This window comes from Myotis nattereri (assembly GCF_964212035.1).
Source record: "Myotis nattereri genome assembly, chromosome: 6".
In the NCBI taxonomy this organism is placed as follows: Eukaryota; Metazoa; Chordata; class Mammalia; order Chiroptera; family Vespertilionidae; genus Myotis; species Myotis nattereri.
Genome location: NC_138081.1, coordinates 74552247 through 74579981, shown reverse-complemented (window position 1 = coordinate 74579981; position 27735 = coordinate 74552247). Strand labels below are relative to the sequence as shown.

Below are 27735 nucleotides of genomic sequence, written 5' to 3'. Positions count from 1 at the left end.
GACCCTTTACATTGAATGTTTCTTATTTTACGTTTACAAATAATGTTATATTTTACAAGATAGTCAGACTGTTCTGGTATCGGTAATTTGATCTTTTTTTTTTTTAAAAAATTGAAACCAGTAAACATTCCAGCCAGTCTCAGCTATTGTCTGTCTGGCTTCTGTACAACATTATCATTAGCATCTTTCATCTAAATAATTCACTAAAATGTTATTAATGAGTCTTATTTCTCTACCAAATACCCCTTCTCTCTGTACCATATTATCCAGGAATAATTAAAGGAAATTCAGTTTGGGTAGTTTTTCTGGCTCAGCTCTGTCTCTGGAGAAGGATGCGGGAAGGGAGAGGAAGGGAGAGGGTCTTATGTCTAAAAATAATCAGGTCTTTATTCTCTAAGACCATTCGTTGCATTATGGTGCTAACGCAGAGAACTCCTCTGCCTGAAACCTGTTTCGCATCTGATATTTGATGCCAGCCCTTACAGTGATAAAGGCCACGAAGCAAATCCAGAGGCACTGAATTTACATACAATCAGCCCTGAGAGGTCTCTCTGGTTGGTTTCTTTTCCCTGTTGTCACTCATTAGAGAACGAGTTTACCCACAGCCATCAGCCCAGCACATCCAAGCTGGACCGGGGCCAAGAACGAGCAGCACTGCTGATCTCTGGGCAGCGAGGTGGAAGGGCAAGCGGGGCACCGGTTGGATGAAAACATGCGAGGCCTGCTGGGCAGCAGCTGGAGGAAGTTTGGGCATGCCGGCAGGGGCACCTACGAGTGGCTGACGAGCGAACCAAGCCTACCTCTTCAGGAAACCCAGCTGCAGGTCTGTACCTCTGACTTCTGCCTTTTCTTCCCCAAGTACATCAGGTTTAAACCAACAATGCCTGTATGTTTAGGATCTTAAAACTTAGTGGCAACGTGTTACATGGTGGGTATGACAAAAATCCGATTTCACTGATTGGCGTGGTCTAAGGAAGTAACTTGAAATTGTATTTCTTTTGACACACATATTCTAAGAATACCTGATATATCAAGTATGTCAAAGAATACCTGAAGTTAGGGGCCAACAAAATGTTATGCCTTGGTTTTACAGTTTTGTTCTTTGCACAGTAAGCAATGTCTACACATACGAAACTAAGAAACTTCCTTGGCTCTCCGGCTGAGTAATGACCACTGTTTCTAGAGAAGCCAAGATCTTACTTCCAAAAGGGTAGCAAAGGGTTACGGAGGTTCTGTCTCAACTAAGACAGCTGCTCTGTTCTGTCTGGGAAATCACCAAAGAAGCTTCAAGCTGAGAAGCATTAAGGTAAAATATTGGTAGAAACCTAAGACTCAGAATTAATTTTATCATCAGTAGGGAAATGAGTGGGACCGCTATCCCTTAAGAAAAAGGGAAACAGACCTTTTTTCTTGTTTTCTGGAAAATCAGCTGATCCGATTGGTATGTAAGTTCTGCAAAACCACCTTTTACAGAAAAACACTTATACATGTATATATAATATTTTTTTCAGCAGTTACACTTTTAACTGGATATTCCTTTAAAACATTCCCTGAACAACAATGTCTTTACGTCAATGTACACATCAGAGATATATTAAAAGTTAAGAAACCACTTTGAAGGAAGTGAACAAATCAGGACATCTAATTAAAGAAGTAAAGATGTCCATTCTGCACTTTGAAAAAGCAGAACAATTTGAACCTATCATGAATCAGTAAATAAGCAAATTAAGGGTGCCATAAATGTGTCCTGCAGCTCTACGCATCTCCTAACTGGAAAACAGGAACTCTTTATCTCAAGAAATTGTCGTAATCTGCTGCATCAGATAAGCACTGCCCCTCAGTATTTGGACAATTTAACTCTGCCCGTGGAAGTTCTGATTACAGGAGTAGACTGTGGTATTTCTCCTCTCACAAATTTTTGCAGCTAGTATTGATAATACCAAAAGTGGCATAATGGTGAATAACAGGGTTTATTACATAAAACCTGTTAAATAGAATTTGAAGTATCTTTATGTCTTATGCATATTGAACTTCCAGTCTGTAATAGAGTATTTAAATGTTGATGCCCACAACTGTTGAGAAACTATGATCATCCATAAAAGGGATGGGGAATTAAAAAAAAATCATGCAAAATGGCCCATGTTTATCAAGATTGAAGAGTGATTTTTTTTAGTACTAAGAGATAATAGCTTTAAATTTTTTAATGGTTCATTTAGAGAGAGAAAACATAGTTAAGTTGCTTTTTGATTTCTTAAAAGTTGTGGTAAATTATTTATGAGTCCGTCTACTCTTACAGCTTTTGTAATCAAAGTCTCTCATTACATCACAACAGATTTTAAGTGAATAGTTCTGATAATAAACTAGATTATGTGTGAGAAAACAGAAAGAATCCATAGTTTAGAAAGATTAAGAATCACACACATAAAAATATATTTTCTCTGAAAATATTTATGTATTAAAATACAAACTTAGGAATGTATAACAAACACCTAATACCAAGTGCTTTACATATAGTGATTCAGTAAATTCTCATGCCAACCCATTCAAAAATGTTATTTTCATTTCCTAGAGAAGACCTAGGCCCAGAGGGCACCAGCGAGTGACCCAGGTCACACAGGTCCTAGAAAGTGTTCTGAAATCCAAAGCCAGAGTGCTCAAACCCATACACTACGCTTCCCAACAAAACCTTTTATTTTTGTGCACTTTAAGCTAAAATATCTTACCAAAGACAAACATCTGGCAGCACAAATATTAAATCACCCAATTTTCAGTCAACACACATACTTGTAAATTCTTTAAGAAGTAAAAATAATTATATAGTCAATGCTAGATAAGCCAGTCCCTGAGAAGGTCATGATCAGAAAAACAATTGTTCTTTCCACCAAAATCAAGAGAACCCAGCTCAGTTTTATTATGTTTTATTTTAAACAAGTCGGTAAGGAGCTTAGTATTTTGTTGTCTTAAACACAATTATAAGGCTTTAATTTTTTTTTTATCTCCCTCTTAGAAGTGGGTACAAATATTTACATTTGCTGCTGTATGCTTTATATACTAAAGAAGCTTTTTAATATTTCGTTATTTCCTAGTAGCTTCATGTAAAGTAACATCTATGCAATTTGCAACAGTATTTATTTTTGTGTTATTTTTCTACCTTGCTATTCAAGTATCATTTCATGCCTGTTATAGTATTTACTCCATCAGGACTCACAATTACCTTCTGAGCTAATACTAAAAATCAAGAATTTATGTGCAATTCTTTTCCTTAAGAGTTCAAACTTTTCCATTTTTATCCTACAAATATTCCAAGAACAAAAAGAAGAAAAATTTAAATCTATCATTATAAGAATCAGCTATCAAATCAGATTAGAAATGTTATTTACCTGTGATATAAATACATGTCAGATTTTGCTCCACAGTTAAAGAAATTAAGTTCCATAGGATTCGTTTGTGGCAATAAAACGTTTATTGGTCTAATGCTAAAGAAAATACATAAATAGAGCTATTCAAAGAATGCGTGGTGGGCCTACCTTCTAAAATGTATTCTAATATGTATCCTTTAGGGGAACTACTGTAGGGTGTCATCCATGTGAATTTTGGACATGTTAAATCCGTACTTTATCTTGTCACTTCGCTTTATTCCATGGAGGCTCAAGTTCATTGGCATAAGTGAAGGAACGAACGAGTGATTTCTAGAGTGAGCGAGTCATGATGAGAAGAATGAGAGATGAAAGGCAGGCAGGGCGCGTCTTTCGCCGTCTCCTAACTCGGTCGCATTCTCACTCCAGGGCACCCAGCAGATCAGCTCCGCCAGAGACGACGTGGAGCCCTTCCTGTGCATCCTGCTCCCCGCCACCATCGTGCTGTTCCTGGCCTTCCTGCTGCTCTTCCTGTACCGCCTCTGCAGGGCGCCCCGGGCCCAGGGCCAGGTCTTCAGCATCGACCTGGCCGAGCACCCGCCCGCGGGCGAGGACGCGGACTTCCTGCCGGGCCTGCCCTGGAGCGGGGAGCAGGACTTCCCCTACTCGCCCCTGCCCGCGGAGGCGGCCCCCCTGTCCGCGTGTCTGCCCCCCTCCTACGAGGAGGCCACCAGGAGCCCGCCCGGGGAGGAGGCCCCCGGCCTGGGCCTGCCGGAGGAACAGGGGCCACCTGGCCTGCATGAGCCCGTCTGAACTGCTCTTGGAAACCATTTAAAACCCAGCTCTCCCCCTGCATGGACCAGGAGGCCGACCCCCGGGCGCCGGGGACAGGGGGCTGGGGGCAGGCTGGACACAGGCCAGTCCAGGTAACCCGTCCTCCAGCTCCTTAAGGAAAAACCTGCCCAGGTTGTGCTAAAGATGCCCGGGCTCTTCTATGATGTGTAACACTCGCGAGGAAAAAGTAAATAAAAGGGAAGTTCTATGTGTGCTGAGAAAAAGAATTAGAATTACTAGTGAGCATAAGAGCTAGCTCCGAAGAGACAACAGAAAAATGCTGAGAAGCCAAAGATAACTGTTTTTGCCACAAGTAAAAACGTTTCCTCCTACACAGGCCTATCCAGGGCCTCCTGCTCCCTTCTGGGCGAGGCCTTCGGGCGGCTAGAGAGCTCCAGGAGGAAAAAACACCTCTGGAGCCTAGTGGTCCACGGTGTTGTGAATAATGGTGAAATGTCTCAATATTAATAATGAAAGTACAGATATTTGCGTACATTTTTGTTCAAAAAATAATAAAGCTCTCTCAAATCATCTCCTCCTTAGTGTGGCTCTTGCTTCCTGGGGTGGGAAGGGTAGGGTTAGCTGCGTGGGCACGTCTCGCCCTGCAACAGCGGGGGACGAAGAGCTGCTGCTCTGACACCCTATCTCAGGGGACACTGTGACCGAGGGAGGCCCGCACCAAGCAGCACTCACACAGTAGAAATCCGTGTAGCGTTGGAAGGTAAAGGTCAGAATTTGGGTCACCTGAGCAACATGGATTAGCTCTAACCTTATAAATCACATAGTTCAAACTCTTGCTTCACAGGTGTCAAAACTAGAGCTCAGGGAGTCTAAGTGAGCAGTCCGATGTTCAATGCCTCCGAAGAGGCAGAGCCGGCCTCTCTGCCCTGGGTGGCAGCACCTCCCATGGTGCCAGACGTTCTCCCAGAAAACCACAAATGGGAATTCCAGTCCATGCCCCGACCGGGGGTCAGGCCTCACAGTAGGATGAGCACAGCTGAGTTGGGACTAGATGAAAATCCCCCTTTGTGATTTCACGTGGGGAGGTGGAGGTGGGTCACGTGCCACTTGGGAGACTGATCAGAATACCCATGAGGCTGGGGGGTGACATGTCCAGTCCTTAAATTCTTATTCCACAATATAACTTTTTGGGAAAATATTTTTTTACTTTTTTTCACAGTCAATGAACAGAAAATGGTGGCTTTTTAAACCGCTTTGGATGTGAACATTTTAATGCTAGATATGCAATGTGGCACAGTTTTATGAAAATAATCTAAAATAGGATACATTTCTTTATAAATGTAGGAATAATAGTACCTTGGAGGACTGAAGCAAAACGTAACCTATTTGAGTTCAAATGAATGCAAGTTCTTTCAGGAGATCTATATGGAACAATTCCCTTGCGGTCTTTAAGGGAAGTAAGTAAATAAATGGAAATGAGTGGCTCAGCAGACAGCCTGCTTTGGGTTTTATTTTTATTTTTTTAATCCTAAGGCTCTAGTTCTGTGTGAGACTCCGTTGATTCTCTCCCAACTGTGTTGTCTTCCTTCTCCTTCTTAACAGAACCCTGATTTGGTTCTGGGATCCTGGAGCCACCTATGTAAGTCAGACCAGAGCCCTCCAACATCAGGGGACTTACATCCTGATAGTTAATCATGCAGATCTCGATGCCTTTACCAGGAGAAAGGCTTGTGTTTTGTTTTGTTTTTTTAAAGGTTGCCTAATGTTAAAAATAGACACATGAAAGGAAACACTTTGCCTCTTTGCTGGATGTTATGTGTCTGCATGTGATGCCCAGGGCTGCTACAGCCATCTTGCAAACATGAGGTAAGACAACAGCCAGGGCAAATACTGAACAGTGAAGAAGAAAGATGGAAAACCCCTGGGTTGATTGCATTCAGCAGAGCAGCTGAATTAACCCTGCAACTATCTCTATATTAGTGAGAGCACACCCTTCCTACCGCTTTACACCATTTAAGCCAGGCTTGCTACTTCTAGAAAAAAAGCATGTCAACTCCTACAATTTCCAAGGCTATTAAGGAAATGTATTGCCATGTTTTAAAATGTTCTAATAAGACTTATTTAAAATAAGTAGTCAAAGCCAGGACTCATTTGCAATGTTATCTGAGATTGAGGGAAGGAAACATTTTCTCTTACGGAAGCAAACTGAAGCTGCGGAACAGGTGAACTCTTAGCCAGGTGTGGCCACACTACAACCCACAGGCCAAATCCCACGTGCAACCTGTTATTGTGCAACCTGAGAGACAGGAACGGCTTCCACATTTTTTAAATAACTGAGTAAAACGTCAAAAGAAGAATATTTCATGACACATGAAAATGAAATGAATTAAAATGTTGGCATCTATGAACAAAGTTATTGGGACACAGCCATGCCCACTTGCCTGGGGCTGCTCCATCACAATCGAGGAGTCACAACAGAGACTCTATGACTTTCAAAGCCCAAAATATTTACTATCTGGTTCTTTAACGAACAAGTGTGCTGACCCTTGTACAGACCAGTGGATTTCAACCCTAGCTGCCTGGGGGAATAACTCGAGGAACTTTTAGAAATACTGACACCAGGACCCACTTAGACCAATTAAATAGAAACAGATCCAGTGATTCGCCTATGAAGGGCCAGGCTGAACGTCATTACTTTAGGTAACGTGAGGGGCCACAAAATCCAGGTGAGCTTCCATGTACACAAACATACGGTAACAGGGTTAGAGAAAACGCGACGTATAAATGTAGCTTTGAGCCATTTTATAACCCGACATTCTCGGTAAACTCTTTCTGAAGCTATCAGCCTAACCTGCAGTCAACTGGGCTCACCAAACAGGACTTCCAAGCAGAATATTAGGAACAACCGAGTAAACAGTGTACAGTGTGTCCTTGTTTAAATGTTGACAGCTGGCAAGCCCGGGTAGTACGGGCTGCTAGCAACCCAAGAAGGGCAGAGTGGAGTTGAGGAAAATCCCAAATGAAAGAACCAGACTGTTCACAGCTAAGAAGTCTTTTGGAAGAAATAACTGTAGCCAGAAAAGATTAAACATGGGAGGGGGTATAATAGAAACAGTGACTAGAATGTGGACATTTTCACTAAGTTCTACCTTGGATGAGAAAATACCACTAATGCATAATTTTATAAAAAGAAAAAGGAGTCCATTTCTGGTCTGGCCTGTAAGAAGGTTGGTAGTCAAGGCTCTATCCTAGCAACAAGAAAAAGCTGAACAAACTGGAAATTCAACATTTCTCCTTAGTTCCATCAGAGAACTAAGGTCACAAACCACCTCCCCCAAAGAGACAGACAGACAGACACAGAGAATCGAATCGTGACTCACCGGGGCAGGAGTCCCCCAGCAGGAGCCTCCTCGGGAACCAGTACCGACGGGGAAGCTTGAACTGTAATTGACGGACTGCGGGGCTTAGAGGACAAACTCAGAAATAACTATCTCAGAAGGCCCCCGTTTTTGTGCCTTCTGCCCCTAAGAGCCTCGCAGATTCTCCCAATGAAGGCCTGAGAAAAATGCCCTGCAGGTTCTAGCCAGGGGCGGGGAAACGGAACCACCTGGAAATCCACCAGAACTTTCTGCTCCTCTTAACAAGGCCTGCCCTCAGGAGACACCATTTAAACAGGGCCTCACCTGCCCTTGTTTTATCAGAGCCTGAGTGTTCCGGAGAAGGGAAATGCCCAGCCCCAGCTAGCCTAATGCAGAGGAAGGAAAATAGCCAGCCCTAGTCCCTCTGGCCACCTGGTGCCACTTAAGAGGGTGAAAAACAAAAAGAAAAACCAGAGAAGCCCTGGTGAAGTTCCCTGGCAGCGGCAAAGGCTTCCAAGACTGACACCTAACCACAGGACTATGAACACGCCCCCAACACCCACCTAACCACCACAATAGTAAAGGCCTGTTTACTGCACTTTCCTTACCCAGGACATCAAGTCCACCATTTTAAAAGGCAAAAAGAGACGGAGCAAGCATCAGAACCAAACTCAGATATGGCCCGGATGTTGTTGGAAGTGTCAAACCAGAAATGTAAAATAACTATGATTAATAGGCAAAGGGCGCTATTGGAAGAAGTAGACCACATGCAGGAACAACATGCCGTCAGCAGAGAGACGGAAATCCTAAGAGAACCATGAGAAATGCTTGAGATAAAAAACATGGTAACAGAATGAAGACTGTCTTCTTGGATGGGCTTATTAATAAACTGGACACACTTGAGAAAGAATCTCTGAGGTTAGGGATATGTTAATAGAAACTTCCAAAATGGAAAAGTAATGATTAAAAAAACAAAAACAAAACATACACACACACCACAGAACAGAATATCCAAGAACTGTGTGAGGCAACTACGTATAACAAAGGTGTCACATACCTGTAATGGGAATATCAGAAAGAGAAGAAAAAGGGAAAGAACCAGAAGAAATACTGAAGCAATAATAATGGCAAATTTTGCCAAATTAATGTCAAGCCATAGATTGATCCAGGAAGCTCAGAACATTATGCAGAAATAATACAAACAAATGAACAACAAAAACCCTATACCTCCGCATATATTCAAACTGCAGAAAAGCAAAGATAAAGAAAAAAAATCTTGAAAGAAGCCATTGGACCAGGGTAGGGAAGGGGGTGGGGAGGGAGAAACTTATCTATAGAAGAGCAAAGGTAAGAATTATACCTGACTTCTCAGAAACCATGCAAGCAAGTGGAGTGAAATATTTAGTGTTGAGAGGGGGAAAAACCACCTACCTCAATTTTGTATCTTGAAAAATTATTCTTCAAAAATGGAGAAGTAAAAAATTTCTTAAAAAAACAAAAAATGAGGGAATTTGTTGCCAATAGACCTACCTACCTTGCAAGAAATGTTAAGTTTTTCAAACAGAAAGAAAATAATATAGGTCAGAAACTCTGATAAAGAAAAAGCATTACAGAAAGAATAAGTGACGGTAAAATAAGCATTTATATTATTCTTACTCTTAATTAATCAGATCACAATTTGTTCAAAATAATAGCAAAAATGTATTTGATGATTATAGCTTTTGTATAAGTAGAATGAACGACAGCAATGATACAAAGAACAGGAGAGAGGAATTAAAAGTATTTTTGTCATTATAAAATACACTCCCACAAAGCAGTATAATGTTACTTGAAAATGGACTTGGATTAGTTGTAAATGCATATTACAATTCTAGGGCAACCACTTAAAATTGCATTTAAAATGAACTATAATTGATATGTAAGAAAGAAGAGAAAATGGAATCCTATTAAATGTTCACTTAAAGCCACAAAAAAACAGGAAAACAGTGGAAGAGAAAAATAGTAAGAACAAGGGCCCTGAATAGAAAACAGTAACAATATGGCAGATATTAATCCAGCTATAGCATTAATCACTTTAAACTTCAATGGTTTAAACACACCAATTACAAGACAGATATTGTCAGAGTGGATTAAACAACAAGACCCAACTACATTTCATCTACAAAAAATCCACTATAAATATAAAGATACATGTAAATTAAAATAAAGGCATGGAGAAAGATATATTATGTTAACACTAATAAAAAAAAAGTAGCAGCTATATTAATTTCAGACAGCAGATTTCAGAGCAAGGCAAGTTATCAGGGATAAAGAAGAGCTTACATAACAATAAAGGGATCAGTTCTCCAAGAAGACATAATAATCGTTAAAATATATAAACCTAACAACAGAGTGTCAAAATACTTGAGGCAAAAACTGATAGAACCACAAGGAAAATTAATGAATGTGCTATTTTAGTTGGAGACTTCAATACCCCTCTATCAGAAACAAACAGATCTAACAGGCAGAAAATCAGTAAGGACATAGTTGACTTCAACAACACCATCAATCAACTGGATATAATGGACTTCTGTAGAGCACTTCACCCAACCACAGCAGAAAATACACTCTTCTCAAGTTTTTATGGAACATTCACCAAGATAGAGCACACTCTTGGCCATAAAACACACTGTAATATGTTTAAAAGAATAGAAATCATACAACATATGCCCTCAGACCACAGTGGAATTAAACCAAAACTCAGTAATGAAAATAGCTAGAAAACCCCAAATACTTGGAGTTTAAACAGCACATTTCTAAATAACTCATGGGTCAGAGAGGAAATCTTGAGAAAAATTTTCAAATATTTTGAACTAAAAAGGGAAATCAAGTTATCAGAAGTTGTAGGGTGCAGCAAAAGCATTTTATGTATACACACTGACATACACACACACCTACAGAGATTGTTTTAGAAAGCAATATAGTTTGTATCAAGAACTTAATTTCTTATCAAATTACTCCAGATAACCCACATGCGGTGTTTAGTTCCACTTTTCCCATATCAGAATTGGGCATCAGGAGCATCAACAATCTCTTGAGCCCCGCCCTGTTCTCAGCACAGTGCAGTACACTGCAATACAGAGTTAAAACATATCCTCTCCTCCAATTCCCCAAGGTTTTCAGACAATACACATAGTGGGATGGTTTGAAGGACCAATATTAGCATTCACCTTCTCCATCTGGATGACTTTAAGCACTGGATCTCCTTGGTTCTAAATTATTCATTATTTACTCCTTTATCACATTAATAAGACCTGCCTCAGAGGGTCATTGGAAGGATCCAATGGTAGAACCCATGTCTGTCCTAAGGGCACAGTAAGTGCTGGCTTCTTTCTGTATTTATCATCCCATATAATAGGGCATGTGTTCCCACTCTCTTGTAGCAAAACTGAACCATCTCAATTGCTTGGGGTGGGGCTAGAGCCCACCTGTCCATCAGCTACACCAGGCACCAAGTCCAGAGCTAAAATTACTTTTAGAGGCTCATCAAAATATCATAATTTCTTTTAAAATCAGAATTTTAAAATTAACCTTTGTGGTCAAAGATTATAATCATCTCTACATCAATACCATCATTAAATATAATTTTTGTTTTGTTTTGTTTTTTACAGGGGAAGGGACCCACCAAAGCAAAAAATGCCTTAGGCCCACCATAATCATAATGTGGCTCTGGGAGCAAGACTATCCCAGTTCAATGCAAGCCAACTTTAGGCAAAGAAACAAGAGAAATCTGAAATTTTTTTTAGGGGAAATAAGTACTGATTTCTCTCTCTCCTTTACCTACACATGATCTTAATAAGCTTTCTCCTATAGGTGAAATGTACAAGAATGCAACATGTGTCTGCTCAATGGCAGGGAACCAGCGGAGTCCAAACAACAGATTTTGGTTCTTAATGAAATGTTCCAGAGTTTTTATTCACAAAAGAACATACGAATAACTACCATTTATCAGGATACGACCTGCAAGGCATTGGGCTAAGAGATAACTTTGTTTTACCTCTTGGAATCCTCAAAATCATTTTAGGTGAGTATCATCCATTTGTACAAATGAAGAAACAGATTCAGTAAGGCTGATCCACGTGCCCACTGTCACGCAACCAGAAAGTAGCAGGGTTGGGATGGAAAGCCAGACTCAAACGTGGGTTATACCTCGAAGGAGGCACCTTCTTCTGATCTGGAGTAGGGCTGCTTTGTATGTTGAAGGACATAGGCTCCAGAAGTTGTGACTATGGCAAGATTGAAACTATGGTTGGCCCAGAAATCGATGCCCAATTCCAGTGCACTGGTATTAACAAATATTTCAACTCTTATACTGGCATAAGCAGAATGGATTATGCACTGGCCACATACAGAGACATTGCTTTGATTATCCTGTGAAAGTCTAAAAAAAAAAAAAAAAAAAGAACTCCAGCTGGGAAAGCAGCATTAATGGATTCCTGTAAAGCAACCTGTCTGTACCTCATCCATTAAGTCCTCATGCCTGGGGAACTAATGTCAACTCATCATGGAATATTCCATTCATATAATAAATATGGACCTGGGGAAGAAAACCCATATTCTTAAACATTAAATAAAAACTCAAAACCAAACTAAAATGCAAATATATAATATATTTAAATACGAATTTAAATTCATGTAAAACCTGTAGTTATATGAATATAGAATAAAAATAATATAATCTGCAAATAATATTCCTTAAGTGTGAATGCAAACCAGCTATCCAGAGAGTAGACCCCAGAGGTACTGCAAGGCAGCTTTCAATTGGACAGGACACTGGGAAGGTCACCTCAATCAGTGCTCTTCGAAGCATGGTCCATGAAATGGTGCTGGCTCACAAACTATTAGTTACCAGTCCCAGATAAGATAATTAGAGCAAGTGACAGTGGGTGTGTAAAGACTGCATAGAAATTTAACATTTTTACAAAATCCATGCACATCACCAGTGGACTCATCTCACTGAGCATGATATAGACCAAGTAAATTATTCTTGAACTTGTGAGTTAAGAAATAGGTAGTGAGCTGGAGCTAGTCTCGTGCAGTAGAATCATATATTGGTTTATGATGGACCAGAATTCTCTTTAAAGGGAGGGGGTTCTTCATTACAGACAGCTTGAGGAGCACTGACCTAGAAGGTGAAATGTCACAGGCATTGCTGCTAAGCTTCCTCCATCTTGCCACTGACCTCTCCCATGCCTGGAAGTTAGTATGAACACAAGACTCAAACTCAGGTGTAGAACGGCCTGGGGAGACCATTATACAGGACCCATAAATAGGCTGAGAACTGACTGGTTCAAGACTGGGGCAGAGTGGCTCCACTTCCTAGAACGGGGAGCACTGAAACACCTCTGTTCTAAAAGCCATTAGGTAGTCAAGTCAAATTCCCACCAATTCCGTAATTTGTCCCAATCGGGGAATAATGCAATGGTGTTGGCAACAGCAAAAGCCCCATACCTAAGAGCTTAAGGGAATATCTTAGCAGCCCTACATTTTTAGAAAATGGTCTTCAACCACGTGACCTATTAGAGACATTTCCTCCTAGCTGTATAAAGGATTTAGTTTATTTTTAGAGCTTTTTTGAGAATATGAGTTGTCTAGTTGTGGGGTATTGGGTTGTCTCCTTTTTCTTCAAAAGCATGAACATTTAAAAGTCACATGAATAGCATCTTTTTTTTTATAAACACTCACCACAGTTTCAGAAGTTATATCAAGCCTTATATTGATTAGAATTAAATTTTTAAAGACATTCCCAGCTTCAGACCTTAGCTTTCTTATCCTCAACGCCACATTCAATAAATGGCTCTTCATTTTCTGTGGCCCATGAGAAAGGTGGTTCACAGGTGCACCTAAGAACACTCAACCACGTCTATGTGTCTGATAAATTCTAACCGGCACTCATTCAACATTTATCAAGCAATTCTGTGTCAGGCACTGAGCAAAATGCTTAGCATAAAAGGGGCTTGCTGGGTTGTTTTGTGTCTTAATAATAGATGAGTATTATAATTCTCACTAAAAAAAAATAATAAATAATAAATAAATAAATAAAGGAGAAGCTGGGCAAACAAAAGATTACATTTCCTATTGTTAGAATACCAACTTTATAGTCATTATATCTGAGACAGTGGTAACAATAAAAAGACCAAATAGTTGTCCTGGTAGATGTGCTCAGTGGTTAGAGCCTCTGCCCAAACACCAAAGGGTCTTGGGTTCACTCCCTGGCCCCTCTCTGAGGCATGTGCAGGAAGCAACCGATTGATGTGTCTCTCTCACACCAATGTTTCTCTCTCTCTCTCCCTCCCTCTCTCTCTCTAAAAAGCAATGGAAAAATAATAGCCTCCAGTGAGGATTAACAAATAAGCACAGACCAAATAGTTAACTACATTGTGGGTGCAAGAATGACCCCAGAGTAAAGAATGACTTGATTGAAAAACATGTGGAGTAGAACCAAATTTTATTCATTGCTAGCACCCACCAGCACCTCTATAGCACTACACATCGAAGATACTCTTCCAGTTATTATTCCCGAAAAACGAATCACCCCAAAGTTAGTGGCATTAAAATAACAACAATTTGTTATGCTCACAGATTCTGTGGCTTCTGTGGGGTTAGCTTGTGTCTGCTCCACGACCTCTGGGGCCTCGGCTTGGAAGAACTGAGGATGCCCCAAGGTGACTCAATGGTGGGGGTCTGGAGCTGCCTGAACCCTTGGTCACTCACACGGGAGGTGGTTGATGCCACTGTCAGCCAGGACCTCTGCTCGGGACCACACATGGCTCCATGGAGCTGCTTGGGCTTACTCTCAGCATGGCTGTTGGCTTTTTAAGAGTAAGTGTTCCAAAGAGAACTGGATGGAAGTTTCTAATGATCTATCCTCAGACATCACACAGTGCGATTTTTACTGTAGTCACACACCTGCCGAGTTTCAGGGAAAGGGAACATAGATCTTCACCTCTTGGTGGAAGGTGTGGCAAAGTCACATTATAAGAACAGCATGTTGCACAGGACTTAATGTTGCAACTACTTTTGGGAAATAAACTCTGCCACAAATATCAAATAATCAATTGGTGACTAAATATATCAGGGTTAAACATTGGTGCTTGCCTCAGTTCTTTGAGAACACAGCGTGACCATATTCCAACCCTTAAGGCCTTATGATTTGCTTTGGTCAATGAAACATGGATGGAAGTGACTTATGTAACTTACGGTAGGAAGCATTGACAGCCAATCCTCATCATCCATAGACTCTGTATTTGCAAACTCACCAACTTGCTAGTATGTGTTTGCAACTCCAAAAGCAACCCTCACAGCACCCTCTCCATCGCTGGTAGACAGATGCCTGCGTAGAGCACTGAACAATGTGAGCCCCTGGGTGCACATGCTCCCAGCTGAGGTTAAACAAAGCGAAGCTCTGCCCTCTAGGTTCCGCTCTCATACAGTAAAAAAGGTGTCCTTTTTGAAATCTATGTAGTGCCATGTTTTCAGCATTTTTGTGCTTTTGGTGGGTGATTTCGCTCTTTAAAATGGCCTCAGGCACAGTGCCAAAGTGCTGTTGAGTGAGTTCAAGCACAGGAAGGCTGTGCTGTGCCTTTTGAAGAAGTTATGCTGGTTGTGGGTTCAGTGTTAAGGATTTAACGACGTATATTAAATTAGGTATCTTTATACAACAACACACATAACACACCAGTAGATCAAAACGTTCAGGCTCACAGGAACCCTAACTCTGAGTTTCCTCTAGAAGCACGGGTTCAGTACTCATTTATTCAATGTTCGTGGTGACTGGACTGAGCATCAGCTGTGCCTACTGTTGCAGGCCTCTCCAGGGCCCTCCTCCACGCACCCCTCTCCCCTGCTAGGCTGAATGAGGAGGCACCTGGTTATAAAAGCACCACACACACCCCTGTGAACACTGATTAATTAGGAGCTAATAGAAATAACAACGTTACCATAATTAATCAACAAAAAAACTAGCTAGATTGTTTTGACATATGAGTATAAAACTTGAGCCTTCTGAATTTCATTCAATTTGTTCTAATGCAAATCCTATTATTTTGAAATAAATCCTTTGCTTTCCTTCCTTCTGTTCTTTTATATAACTAATTATCACCTTGTAAATCATAGATAATTCAGCTTAGTCACCTGCTGTTATCTTTATTAATTGCATATTCCACACCTTATAAAATGAGTCTCCAAATTTAGCCTGTTTTTCTATAAAAAGCCCCCCAAGAAGGCATTGATAACTGTAAAAGGTACTCTGCAGATGAAAAGAAAAATAGATTTCTTAAACAAAAATGTAAATACTTCCTTTTCCCCTTAAAAACTCTCTGTAAAGTAAAATTATATTCTCAATTTTGCAGTCAACTAAGCAATGAGTCACAGCTGTTACTTAAGTTAAAATAAACAGGCAATTTATAAAAAATGTCAAAATTCATTATTTAGCCTTTACTAAATAATTCAAAGTTAGCTCTGTGTAATAGATTTGATATAAACACTAGGAAGCATCACGTGTCTGCATGCCACTCTACACACTCGCTTGGGCAGGGAAGGGTAAGGAAAAGAGAGGACATCAATTGCTTAAATAGTACTAGGACCATGGAATATTCTTCAGGAATAAAAAGGAATGAAATATGTACTGATACATGCTACAATGCTACGTGATGACTCTTGAAAACATTACACTAAGTGAAAGAAGCCAGTCACAAAAGCTCACATATTATATGATCCCATTTACTTATAGGAAATGTCCAGAATAGACCAGCCTGCAGACAGAGGGCAGATTAGTTGCCTAGAGTTGGGGGATGGGAGTTGGGGAGTGATGGCTAAAGGGTATGGGGTTTCTTTGGGAAGGGGGTTGAAGACAATGTTCTAAAATGGATTGTGGCGATTGTTGCACAATTGTGAATGTACTAACCACCATTAAATGGTGCACCTTAAATGGGTGAACTACATGATGTGTGAATTTATCTCTCAATAAATCTCTTAGAAAAAAATAAAGATAGCCAAGAAATTTAGAAAGCACTCCAGTCTAGCCCATGTCTCTACCCTTTTTCTTCCTCTCCTCAATCATCTTCCCTTCCTCTTCTACTCCCCGCGCGCCAGCCTGTTAGACTTGGTGGGGTGACTCAGAGGTTTGGGCGTCCCTGGAGAGGTGAGGCCAAGAAAGGAGGACAGCTCAAGCTCCCTCCAAGCATGACTGTGGTCCATCTACTTCCTCCAGGGGCGGCACTAGGCCACCTTCTCCGTGTAAGGCACTGACTAACCCCTGGCTGGGCTCCGACCCAAACCTCGCTTGGAGCTCTCTGCCCACCGGAGTGCCAACAAGCACAGCCGAGTTCAGGGACGCCAGTGCGTGCCCACCGCCCACCAGGAGAAGAGACTCCCTCCTGCCCTTCACTGGATGCACCCATGGGTGCAGGCTCTCGCTCACCCCCTCCCAGGAGGAGAGCTGTCTGCAGAACCCGCTCCCAGTGCGGGTGGGGCCTTGGGAGAGATTCCCGAACCGGTTCCACCAGAAACCGCGCCAGCCAGCCGGCTGCCCGGTCCTTCTCCCACCCGCAGCCCCTCTGGCTCCCACGGTGCACACCTCTGCCTGCCTGTGCATTGAAAACACGGGCGGAGGGCGGGACGGGCGCCAAGGAAAGCCGAACCCCAGCGGCCCCGCAGGCCAGCCGCCAGCCTCGCCCCTGCGGAAGGGACCGAGCAGGGGGGAGACCCCGGCGGCTGCTGCCAGGGCTGGGAATCGGGTCCCTGGAGGTCACAGGTCTCCTCCGGCCCAGGCGCGGGCGGCGGCGGCGGACGCGGGTCTCCGCACTGCGCTGCGGGAGGCGGGGCGCGCGGCCGCGGGGCGGGGCTCGGGACCTCGGCGCCAGCACCGCGCACGCCAGGCTCCTGCCCGGACCCGCGCCGCCCATGGCCGAGGTGCTGGAGCCGGGGCCCGGGGCGGCCGAGGGCGCGGAGGCCCCGGCGGTGGAGACGCCGGGCTGGCAGGTCCCGGAGGACTCGGGCGCCCAGGTAGGAGCCGCCCGCGGCGCGGAGGGTGCGGGCCGGGCCGGGCCGGGTCGGGGGGCCTGGGAGGCCGTCTTCGAGCTGATTTGTGGGGAGGCCGGAGAGTCCCACATACTTAAGGGAAAAGTACAATTTTAAAATGGTCTGAGCCCCGAACAAACGGGAAGATCCTGTCGGTGAGCCCCAGCGCCAGGTACTGGCCACCTCTCAATTCCTTTGCTTTGCGGGCGGGGAAAAATGAATCAACCTTGTCCCACAGCCCGAGGTGGGGCCCTTATAGATGCTTGTTCTTAACTTGGGCTGACTTCCCACCCCCATCCCCCTCCCCTCGGCCCACCCCCGCAGCCCCGTGTGCAGGGCCTGGGCTGAAAAAGCGCAGAACCGCAGGATGCGAGCCGAGGGGGAGGGGCCCGGCCCGGTGGAGCCCGAACCTGCGGCCCAACCCAAGTGGGGCGCAGCCCCTAAACAGGACCCAAATCCAGGCCCCGGTACTGTTGCACCTCTCACCCTGCCTTTTTAGAATGGCTTCCTCCAGCTTTCTGTCCCATTTTAGCCCGAAAGTTACGAGATCCGACACTACGGACCAGCCAAGTGGGTCAGCACCTCCGTGGAGTCAAGGGACTGGGATTCTGCCGTCCAGACTGGCTTTACCAGGCTGACCAGCTACGTTCAAGGCAAAAACGAGAAAGGTGAAGGCAGTTTTCCTTGTAATTGTATTTGGTGGTCGAGTCCCCCGGCTTATTCTTGAGTTTTAGCTTATGAAAGCAATACAACTTAGAACAGAAAAATAACCAGGTCAACAAAGACTTACTGTTTTTTTCAGCCCCTCATCCTTGACTGTGTTCCTCTGGATGAGCTGGGCCTCTGTCACTAGTGCTAAGGCCCTTTTATGGCTGATGCTGGACTGGTGGGGTGAGAGACACCAGGAGGCAGGTCAGCAGGAGGAACACAAGATCCAGAGTCTCCAGACTGAGCCCCTGGTTCTGGCTCTGAGGTTATTTATATTCCAGCAGGTCACTTGGCCAATGGGGCTTCAGCTTCTGAATTGTAAAAATAAAGAATGACTGGACGATGTGATCTCTGATCTTCCCTGCTGTCCCTAAACCTTTAGAATTTAGTAACCCAAAATATTAATAGTACAGAAAGCGCTTACTGTGGGCAGTGGATAATTGAGTCATTTTGGTCTTACTTTTTAATGATGGAAATTATCTTAAAGGTAAATACAGGGTGGGGCAAAAGTAAGATTACAGTTGTTTGCTCGGAAAATAATACAATAGTCAATAATACAAGAATAAACTCTGTTTTGCATACTCACAACTGTAACACTACTTCTGCCTCCCCTTGTATTTATGCCAGTAGCATAAAGTAAATTGAGACACTCAGATCACAAAATAGTAGGTGAAGTTTAAAAAGTGGTGCTAAATTCCTTACCTTTGCTTTCACGGTCTCCTTTGTGTTTAAATATGTATATTTTTATGGCACAGAGATGAAAATAAAGATGACAGCTCCAGTGATGAGCTACGTGGAGCCGGGTTCGGGTCCTTTTAGCGAGTCTACCATTACCATCTCCCTGTATATCCCCTCCGAGCAGCAATCTGATCCGCCGAGGCCTTCAGACTCAGATGTCTTCATTGAAGACAGAGCGGCAATGACTGTGTTTGTGCGGTAAGTGGTAGGTAATTTATAGCCCTGCTGACTGCTAGTCTCACTGTCCTGCACTCTGTTTAGCGCTGATGCAATTTCAGTAGGCTTTTCACCCTTCCACAGAAACAGGCCTAATGCACTTTTGTGGCGTTTTCCCACTGGCTTATTTCATCTAGGTTACCAAGGGTCTGTTGCAAAATCTAATCAGTTCAGTTAATGCAGAGTCTGTTGCATACCTTCCACAAAGCAGACGCAATGCAAATTATTTCCCCTTCCCCCCAAAAGCATACGCTTACCTGCCATCTAGTTAAGCCCGAACAAAATACCTTAACTCCCAACTTCTAGGTCCTGATAACCCCAAGCTCTTTCCTTCTGTTCCCCAGCACAAGGGATGGCTGCTGCCTCCTGCGGTTATTCCCTCTGCTAGTTTACGGGTGCGTTTTTACTTTTTCAGAATTCTAATACCTGTTGCACTCATTTCTTATATTAAATTCTCCGTTGAAATTTTATCACAGTACATGATAATAGTCTCATGTTGGAATCCCTTTATTAGTCCCTTTCTCTCCCTCCTTTTACCACCAACCTGTTACAGGAATCGGTGTCTCTGCTTGCTTACCTCCCACGTACACCTCAAATCACCACCGTCTGCTACAGCCCACACCATCTCCATGGAACTGCTCTTGCCACCTTCCACAGTGCACCTCCATTTGTTACATAATAGTCCCTTCCCAGGGTCCCCTGCAGCCTTCGCATGCTGACCAGTCTGTTCCCTGATACTTGCTCATCCTATAACTCAGAGTGTTGCTGTATTGTCATTCCTCTCCTCCTCGTCCACTCCTCACCCCCAGAATCACTGTTGATGCCTGTTATTGATGCTCATGTCATAGCAGGCTTGCTCTGGGTGATCTGTTCACAATGCCTCAAATATCTGTGTCTAATGACTCTCAAGTTTAATGTCTCCAGCCCGAGTTCCCTACTTGTTGGACATTTCCACATGGGGTAGGGGTGGGGCTCAAACTGAACAGCTCTAAAAACAAGCCTTTCCCCGATTCCCAGCCTGCGTGGGCAGTGACCTTACAGTGCCTGTGTCAGTAAAGGGCCGCCGCATCCTGACAGCCTCCTGAGCAAGGACGTCCATGGCCATCACCCGCACGCTCTTCCCTGACAACTGGTCTCCAGATCTGGCCCCTTCCCCTCAGAAAGGGTCGTGATTCTGCTCCCATCTCTCCATCCTCATGGTTACTTGCTCATGGTTATGGGGACCACACCTAAGTCATACTTTGCTGAACACAGTGCCTGACAAGGTAGAGACTCCCATGTCTACTGATCTCAGACCTTGACTATTCCACTTCAGTAGCCTCCCAGCTCCTCTCTGTGCCCACCGGTCTCTTCCTCTCTCGCCCCCCACTGGAACTCATGCTTTTCTTATGACGAAGGCAACAAAAGCCCCAACCTGTTACTCCATTCAGAAGTCTTTTGTTGGTTTCTTCTTGCTTTAGGGCAGTGGTTCTCAACCTTCTGGCCCTTTAACTACAGTTCCTCATGTTGTGGTGACCCCCAATCATAAAATTATTTTCCTTGCTACTTCATAACTGTCATTTTGCTACTGTTATGAATCGTAATGAAAATATCTGATATGCAGGATGTATTTTCATTGTTACAAATTGAACATAATTAAAGCATAGTGATTAATCACAAAAGCAATACGTAATTATATATGTGTTTTCCGGTGGTCTTAGGCGACTCCTGTGAAAGGGTCGTTCGACCCCCAAAGGGGTCACGACCCACAGGTTGAGAACCGCTGCTCTAGGACTTAGAATGGCACCTAGGCTGTGATAACTTTCTCTGTCCATATCCTTCAGGTCCAGGCAAGGCAGGTGTGTGGGGGGAGGCTTGGTCTGTTTGTGTACGGAATAGAGCATGGATAGATCATTGCAGAACAATATATATTCAGAGAACAGAAGGTGACTTCTAATTAGGGGCTTCAAAATTTGATTTCACCGAAGAAGTAGGACCTGAAAACAAATTTCCTGTAGGCAGAACATACCAAGAGTTGGCTATTATTAAAGAAAATAACAATTTAAAAGACGAAATATTTCTTAACACGTGATTCAGAATTATCAGTCAACATGCTGAAAATTATAGAACAGTTTTATCAATTTATCTTCAATGTTTTATGTAAGGTGTGCTCATAGATTCCTACACTTACTCAACAAGGACTGAAACGAGACTGCATGCCAGGAATGATTCTAGGTGCCTGACATTGTTGAGTAAAATAGACATGTTTGGTTTGTGCCCTTGAGAGCTTACATCTTATCTGAAGAAGGGTAGGACTGATCCTTTCCATTGGCACACTGATAATAAAACTTATGCTAAAGAAGGCGTATTAGGAACATATTTGGTTCCCTGTGTTTCCTATTCTTAACCTTCAAAATCAAATTCATCATGTTTACATGTCAGCAACTCAGCTAAGTGTGTGTCCTGTCAGGATTTAATCTCAGGATATTTTTGCTTCTTTACTTTAAAATCTATGCTTTAAATTTGATTCTTTTTCCCCACTTAAAAAAATCTTTTAAAAAAATATGTTTTTATTGATTTTAGAGAAAGAGAAAGTAAGTGAGAGGGAGAGAGAGAAACAGTTGGTTGGCTGCCTCCTGCACCCCCCACCCATCCCCTTACTGGGGATTGAGCCCAAAACCCACATATGTGCTCTGACCCGGAATTGAACAGGCCACCTCTCAGTGCACAGGATGATGCCCAACCAACTGAGCCACACTGGCCAGAGCTTTTTCCTCACTTTCCCAGCTCCTGCTTTTCTTTTTCATTTAAATATTTTGGCTGTCTGTTCTTTCCCATCCCCAAACCTCCCATGTATCTCACTCAGACCTGACAAAGTTACTTTTCTGCTCAAACATCCTTTGAAGAATAATCTCCAAAGGTCTTAGGATGATGATATACAAGGTTCTTCCTTCCGGCTGAGCCGCACCTTCCTGAGCCCACACTGTGCCTCACTGTGCAAACACTTTGCAGTTTGCGACTTCTGTTCTTTTTCGTATCCCTCCCCTTTCCCTGCCCAGCAAAACACTCTACATTCCAGACCCAACTCAGTTCACAGCCCTGATCTTGATTTAATCATGTACTCAGTGTCCCTACGCACTTTGGTCCTGTCTCTGTTAAATCTCTTCCCAAGCTATAGAGAGGGAGCTACCAAAATGTTTGTCTCTTGCTTCAGACTGTAAGTCAATAGGGTCAAAACTACATTCATCCATCAATTAGTGCCTGTCCTTTGCCCAAGGAGAGGAAGAAAGGCAAAATGTTCTAGAGAAAATTTCAAGTCTGGAAGGGAGGCTTCTAAGTGGCTTTCAGTGTGGTACTCTGGCCAGCAGCAGCAGCAGCATTGGGAGCTAGTTAGAAACCGTACGGACTCTCAGACCCCTTCCCAGACCTCCTGAATCTGCATGTTAGCAAGGTTCGTGTGCACACTGAAGTTTGAGAAGCAGAGTTAGAGGACGGGAAGTGTGAATTCTGTATCTACCTGCCAGCAGATGGGCCGGATCCCTCCTCCTGGTTCTCCCTCCTCAGTATGCGGAGGTGACACTGAGACCGGGAACTAGAGGAAGGGAATGCTGGGTTCAGGGGCTGAGCAGGTGGAGCTAGAGGAAGGGAATGCTGGGTTCAGGGGCTGAGCAGGTGGAGCTAGAGGAAGGGAATGCTGGGTTCAGGGGCTGAGCAGGTGGAGCTAGAGGAAGGGAATGCTGGGTTCAGGGGCTGAGCAGGTGGAGCTAGAGGAAGGGAATGCTCAGGGGCTGAGCAGGTGGAGCTAGAGGAAGGGAATGCTGGGCTCAGGGGCTGAGCAGGTGGAGCTAGAGGAAGGGAATGCTGGGTTCAGGGGCTGAGCAGGTGGAGCTTTGAAACTTGGCTTTATCCAGCTTCATTGTATCAGCTCCTGCTTTTCTTTTCAGACTGACTGCGCCGGTACTAAAACCATTCATGGTTATCTACATTCTCCTTTGTAGGTCTTTCGATGGATTCTCTAGCGCCCAAAAGAATCAAGAACAACTTTTGACATTAGCAAGCGTTTTGAGGGAAGAAGGAAAAGTTTTCGATGAAAAGGTTTACTACACTGCAGGCTACAACAGTCCTTTCAATTTGCTTAATAGAAATAATGAAGTGTGGTTGATTCAGAAAAATGAACCCTCCAAAGAAAATGAATGAGAAAATGAAAAGAAATAGCATCGCCAGGGGCTGAGCTTTAATATAGACATCAACACACCTAGAAGTAAAATGTGTGTCTAGTATCTTCTCCTTGAGAGTACACATATGACTTGAGCCTACTTCCAATGTGCCTTTTTAATGCTTGAAGCTTTATCAAGATACACAGATAATAGGGGACAACATTCTATGAACATGGAAATGGTCATAGTCCTGGTGGTCTTTAGTTCTATGAGGCTCCAGAGAAATACCATGTTACTTCCCCTTCTCTGTATCATAACCATGTTGCTTTTTTCTACTGGATCCGTGTCAATTGGATGTTACCTCCTCCAGACAGTAGCAATAAAAATGTTAAAGATTTACCTTGTGTGGCACTACTGGACTGTCCAGCTTAGAGAGGTGAAGTTAGGGTTGGACACAAAAAATTGAACTGTCTTTTGCAGCCGCTGTTACATTCTGTTGATTCCTCCTCCCCATCTGCCCAAATCACAGAGTACCCAAAAGTTTTGATAATACTTTGTGGCAAAGATTAAACTTATAAGATTAGGGACTTCCTATCCAATTTTGATATTCAGTAAAGGTATGTTTTTCCTGAACAAATGTATACAAACATATAATTTTAAAATTCACTTGAATTTTTAAATGATTTCATGTAGTCTTTCTGGAGGTCATGTAAAAATGACTAATAAAAGACTGGGATGCCCCAAAATCAAGGAGGTTGACATTATCACCTGTGTTGGAAACTGCTTGTCCTGGGAAGATGTCACATTCAGGTGCCTAGAAGCCTGTTGGGGGGAGGGCATTAGCTTTGCTGTGGGATCCTGGGGGGTGACGGTTGCAAGTTGGACCTCAGTAACTTCCAATAATTAGAGCTGCCCATGAATGACACTTGTTCCATTTCCCAGCACTGGGTGGTTTAAGTGGGGACCACATGATCATTTACATAGGAGATCTGAGTATCCAATGGTTGGGAGGGTGGGGCCAAAAGTTGCTTAAGGTCCCTTCAACCCCAACATCATATACTATCTCTTAAAATTGATCTCCCTAATCTGGATACAATCGACTAACATACCTACAGTTAGCTACAGATTGTCTTCTAGGTATTATCATCCCAAGTGCTTTACCTGAATTACCAAATTCAATGATGATGATTGTCTTCTAGGTGTACCATCCCAAGTGCTTTACCTGAATTACCAAATTCAATGATGATGATTGTCTTCTAGGTGTACCATCCCAAGTGCTTTACCTGAATTACCAAATTCAATGCTGTGTGCCACGTGGCATCATGTGTTTTACAGACGAGGACACTGAGGCACAGATGTTAGGTCACATGCCTCAGATGAAACTAAGGACGGAGGCTGATTGGAACCCAGGCAGCTGACTCCTCGGTCCATACTGTTAAACCGCTATGCCCCACTGGCAGGTAGCGGTCAAGAGTGGGCTAGGACCATCTGGAGGTGTTCTTGCATATTACATGCATAATCATTATGATGATAACTTCAGACATACCTTTTAGACTGTAATTTTTGATAGAAAACAAGCTAGATTTCTGTTTCTGGAATTATTATGGGTATAAATTTTAAAATCCCAGGCAATTATTTTCCAAAGGTATCTGTTTACATTGACTGTTGATTCTTTGAATGTTTATGCTTGCCAAAAAGACACAAAAACTCTTTTTTAACTCATTTGCCATCCCCAACTAGAGGCTACCTTCTAGCCCTCCTGATGAATGTCCACAATACCAGCCTCTATTAGTAAGAGGTAACTATTTCTAACACTTCCCCTACAGTCCTATATAAAATAGGCATCTCTTATGCAATAAATCCCACTTTACATAAGCACATTCCTGGTCACTCAGATATTGTTGGAATCTGAAACACGTTCAATAAAAAATCAATTTCATACTGAAGTCCAGGTATCCCATTTTCCCTTCCTCTCCCCTAATGCATAAACCAAAACATTTTCCAGCACTGATCAATCCGAGAGTAATTTTCATGGCAGTGAGCCAGTTGTTGTAATGATGTAGGTGGCATGATTACAAGGTATCCCTTATGTCAACTTTTCTTTTGAGACTTTTATTCTCGTATCTGTAGGAAATTCATGTCTAGACTTTTACTTAAGCTAAACCTTCTACCTTTGCTGTTGGGCTAATTCGTGCTCCACCGATTAGCCCCTTTCCTTTCCTCGTCAGGCTCTCCCTCTCCACACACTCTAATCACTCTGACCACAACCCACCAGTGGAATGTGTAGCTAGTAAACAAGGCTAAGAACCAAGCCAAGTTACATCATTCCTCTTCTTAAAAACCTTTGTTATTCCCCAGCACTACAAAACAAATCCTAATTTTTTAAAATGACATCCCAGACCCTCTACATTCTTACTGCAGGTGACCATTCTAGTATCATGTCCCACTCTATTTTACTAGAGACTTCTTTTAGCTACACGGCTTCCTCTAAACACTTTGCTCTGTGTCCTTGCTCAGGTTGTTTCTTCAGTCTGGAATGACTTTCTTCTGCCAACTCCCTATGCTTGGTGAGAGCCTCCTCATCTGTGAAGTCTTAGCTCAGGTTCACCACATCCTCTTAGGCAGGAGCCATGACATCTTCCTCTGAGAACCATCTCTCTCACCTGCAAAGTCAGTGAAAAATACTTACCCAGTGAGCCTGGAGGTGGACAGCCCAAGGTGTTCTCACTGGACCAGGCTCCTCTGCCTTCCACACCCTGTGGCTTCCATCCTTATTGGTGCTTCAGTTTGCAAGAGCACTGTTCCTCCTCCAGCTTCCCATCCGCTCTAGGAAGAAGAGGGGGAAGGAAGCCACAAGAGGGATGGCACCTGCATGAGGAAAGCAACTTCCCAGACAACAGTGGGGCAAGGGGTCTGGTATGCCAGCCGGGTGCATCGCCAGCCTGAACCAATTCCAGGTGTTCTGTTCGTAAAGAGAACACATGCCGGCTGGGGTCCCGGCAGGATTTGCCCTGAACGTTCTTCCCTTTGCCCTGCTCCCACACTGATCTGTTTTACAGGATAGCCCATTGTTGATGCCTCTCTTCACTAGTTTTGAAGTTCCTTAATGATATCTCATCCACATTTTTCTAACTTAGAACTTCCTCATCCTCATCTAGGACATGAGATGTATTTACTAAAGGGGTTTTTTTTTTCTTCTTCTTCATTGCTGAACACACACTACAGATGTGCTCTAGTCTTTGTTCTGTAACTAAAGGTGGGCCTGTGTGGAAGGTAGTTTAAAGCAACTCACTGAAAGAAACTAGATTATAGTAACTGAATAGCTTATTACAGAAAAAAGAGACCTCAAAAATCAGGTCCATGCTTTATCCAAAACTACCCCCCCCCCCAAACAATATCCTAATAGCTGCCCAAGTAAAGTATCCTACCTTGTTCATCTCATGACAGAATCTCAGCAATACACATAATTATTCATATTCACCTAATGGACAGAAATCACATTAAGACAGACCCAATAAAGCCAATCTCCAGCTTCACCTGTCCTCCCAGGAGGCCACCAGAGCTGGGTGTGGTGGTGGGTGGGGAGTAAGATAGAGATACAGAAACACCACCTTTCTTTCTTATCATTGTGATTCTCCGCAAACACATAGACTCATCCACACACGAGAAGCAATGGTTTCAATCAGTATTCAGAAACAGGAGGGCAGAAATCAGACCAAAGTTGAGGCTGCTTCCAACGGACAATCCAAGTAGGTATTTCTTTCTCTCCCAACTTTTAGAAAAACTACAGTGGAAATCATTTAGGCCCGGAGCTTCCGTCTATGACGATCTGGCACTTAAGGTCTCATGGTAGAAGGAAGGGTCAAGCCTATCCTCACTGAGTTTTTAGTATGATCTGATCTGTTAACTGTAGCTGGCCCTGAGGAATATAGCAGTAAAACTAAAGATGCCCTATGGTTAGGAAGGAATCTAGATTCTTGTTTCCCTGTATGTCATCCATGCCAGGACGCCATTCTTGCATCTCTCCACATCACATCATCTGTACTATTAGTCAATACATTATTCGTATTTTATTCAAAAGTCCCTGGGACATCGTTTAGAGTTGTTTTTTCCAGATGTCCTTTGAGATGGCACAATCCAGAGTCTGGGATGTTCTAACTCCTCACTGTTGGGTCCCACCTCCCACGGGCACCGTCTGGTTTTCACTGCTCTTCTGTTTGCATCCATTTGCATCCAGCAAAGCACTCAGCAGCTCTGCACATTACTCAAAAACCCATGTACTCACAAAAAGAAATAATGTTCAAATATTTCCTTTGCAATTGTTTTATTCAAAGCAAATTAAAAAACCTAATATATTTTCCTTTAAAA

General features: G+C 43.1%; 2 protein-coding genes across 2 annotated transcripts; both read left to right on the top strand.

The window, feature by feature from the left end:
• The first annotated feature begins 586 nt into the window (after nt 1–586).
• On the top strand, nt 587–4458 carry SMIM28 (small integral membrane protein 28). The gene is made up of 2 exons (XM_081094569.1): nt 587–823; nt 3786–4458. The coding sequence occupies exons 1-2, from the start codon at nt 713–715 to the stop codon at nt 4167–4169; spliced, it is 495 nt and encodes a 164-aa protein (XP_080950695.1). The 5' UTR covers nt 587–712; the 3' UTR covers nt 4170–4458.
• Nucleotides 4459–17410: 12952 nt separating this feature from the next.
• HEBP2 (heme binding protein 2) lies at nt 17411–25244 on the top strand. Its single transcript, XM_081094568.1, has 4 exons — nt 17411–17554; nt 18102–18237; nt 19033–19213; nt 23209–25244. Exons 1-4 carry the CDS (start codon nt 17453–17455, stop codon nt 23405–23407), a joined length of 618 nt encoding a protein of 205 aa, XP_080950694.1. The 5' UTR covers nt 17411–17452; the 3' UTR covers nt 23408–25244.
• The last annotated feature ends 2491 nt before the right edge of the window (nt 25245–27735 follow it).

Coding starts and splice junctions, on each gene's coding strand:
- HEBP2 (XM_081094568.1), top strand. CDS start 17,453: ATGGCCGAGGTGCTGGAGCCGGGGCCCGGGGCGGCCGAGGGCGCGGAG. Junction 17,555..18,101: donor CGGAGGACTCGGGCGCCCAG/GTAGGAGCCGCC, acceptor GTCCCATTTTAG/CCCGAAAGTTACGAGATCCG. Junction 19,214..23,208: donor GCAATGACTGTGTTTGTGCG/GTAAGTGGTAGG, acceptor TCTCCTTTGTAG/GTCTTTCGATGGATTCTCTA.
- SMIM28 (XM_081094569.1), top strand. CDS start 713: ATGCGAGGCCTGCTGGGCAGCAGCTGGAGGAAGTTTGGGCATGCCGGC. Junction 824..3,785: donor TTCAGGAAACCCAGCTGCAG/GTCTGTACCTCT, acceptor TTCTCACTCCAG/GGCACCCAGCAGATCAGCTC.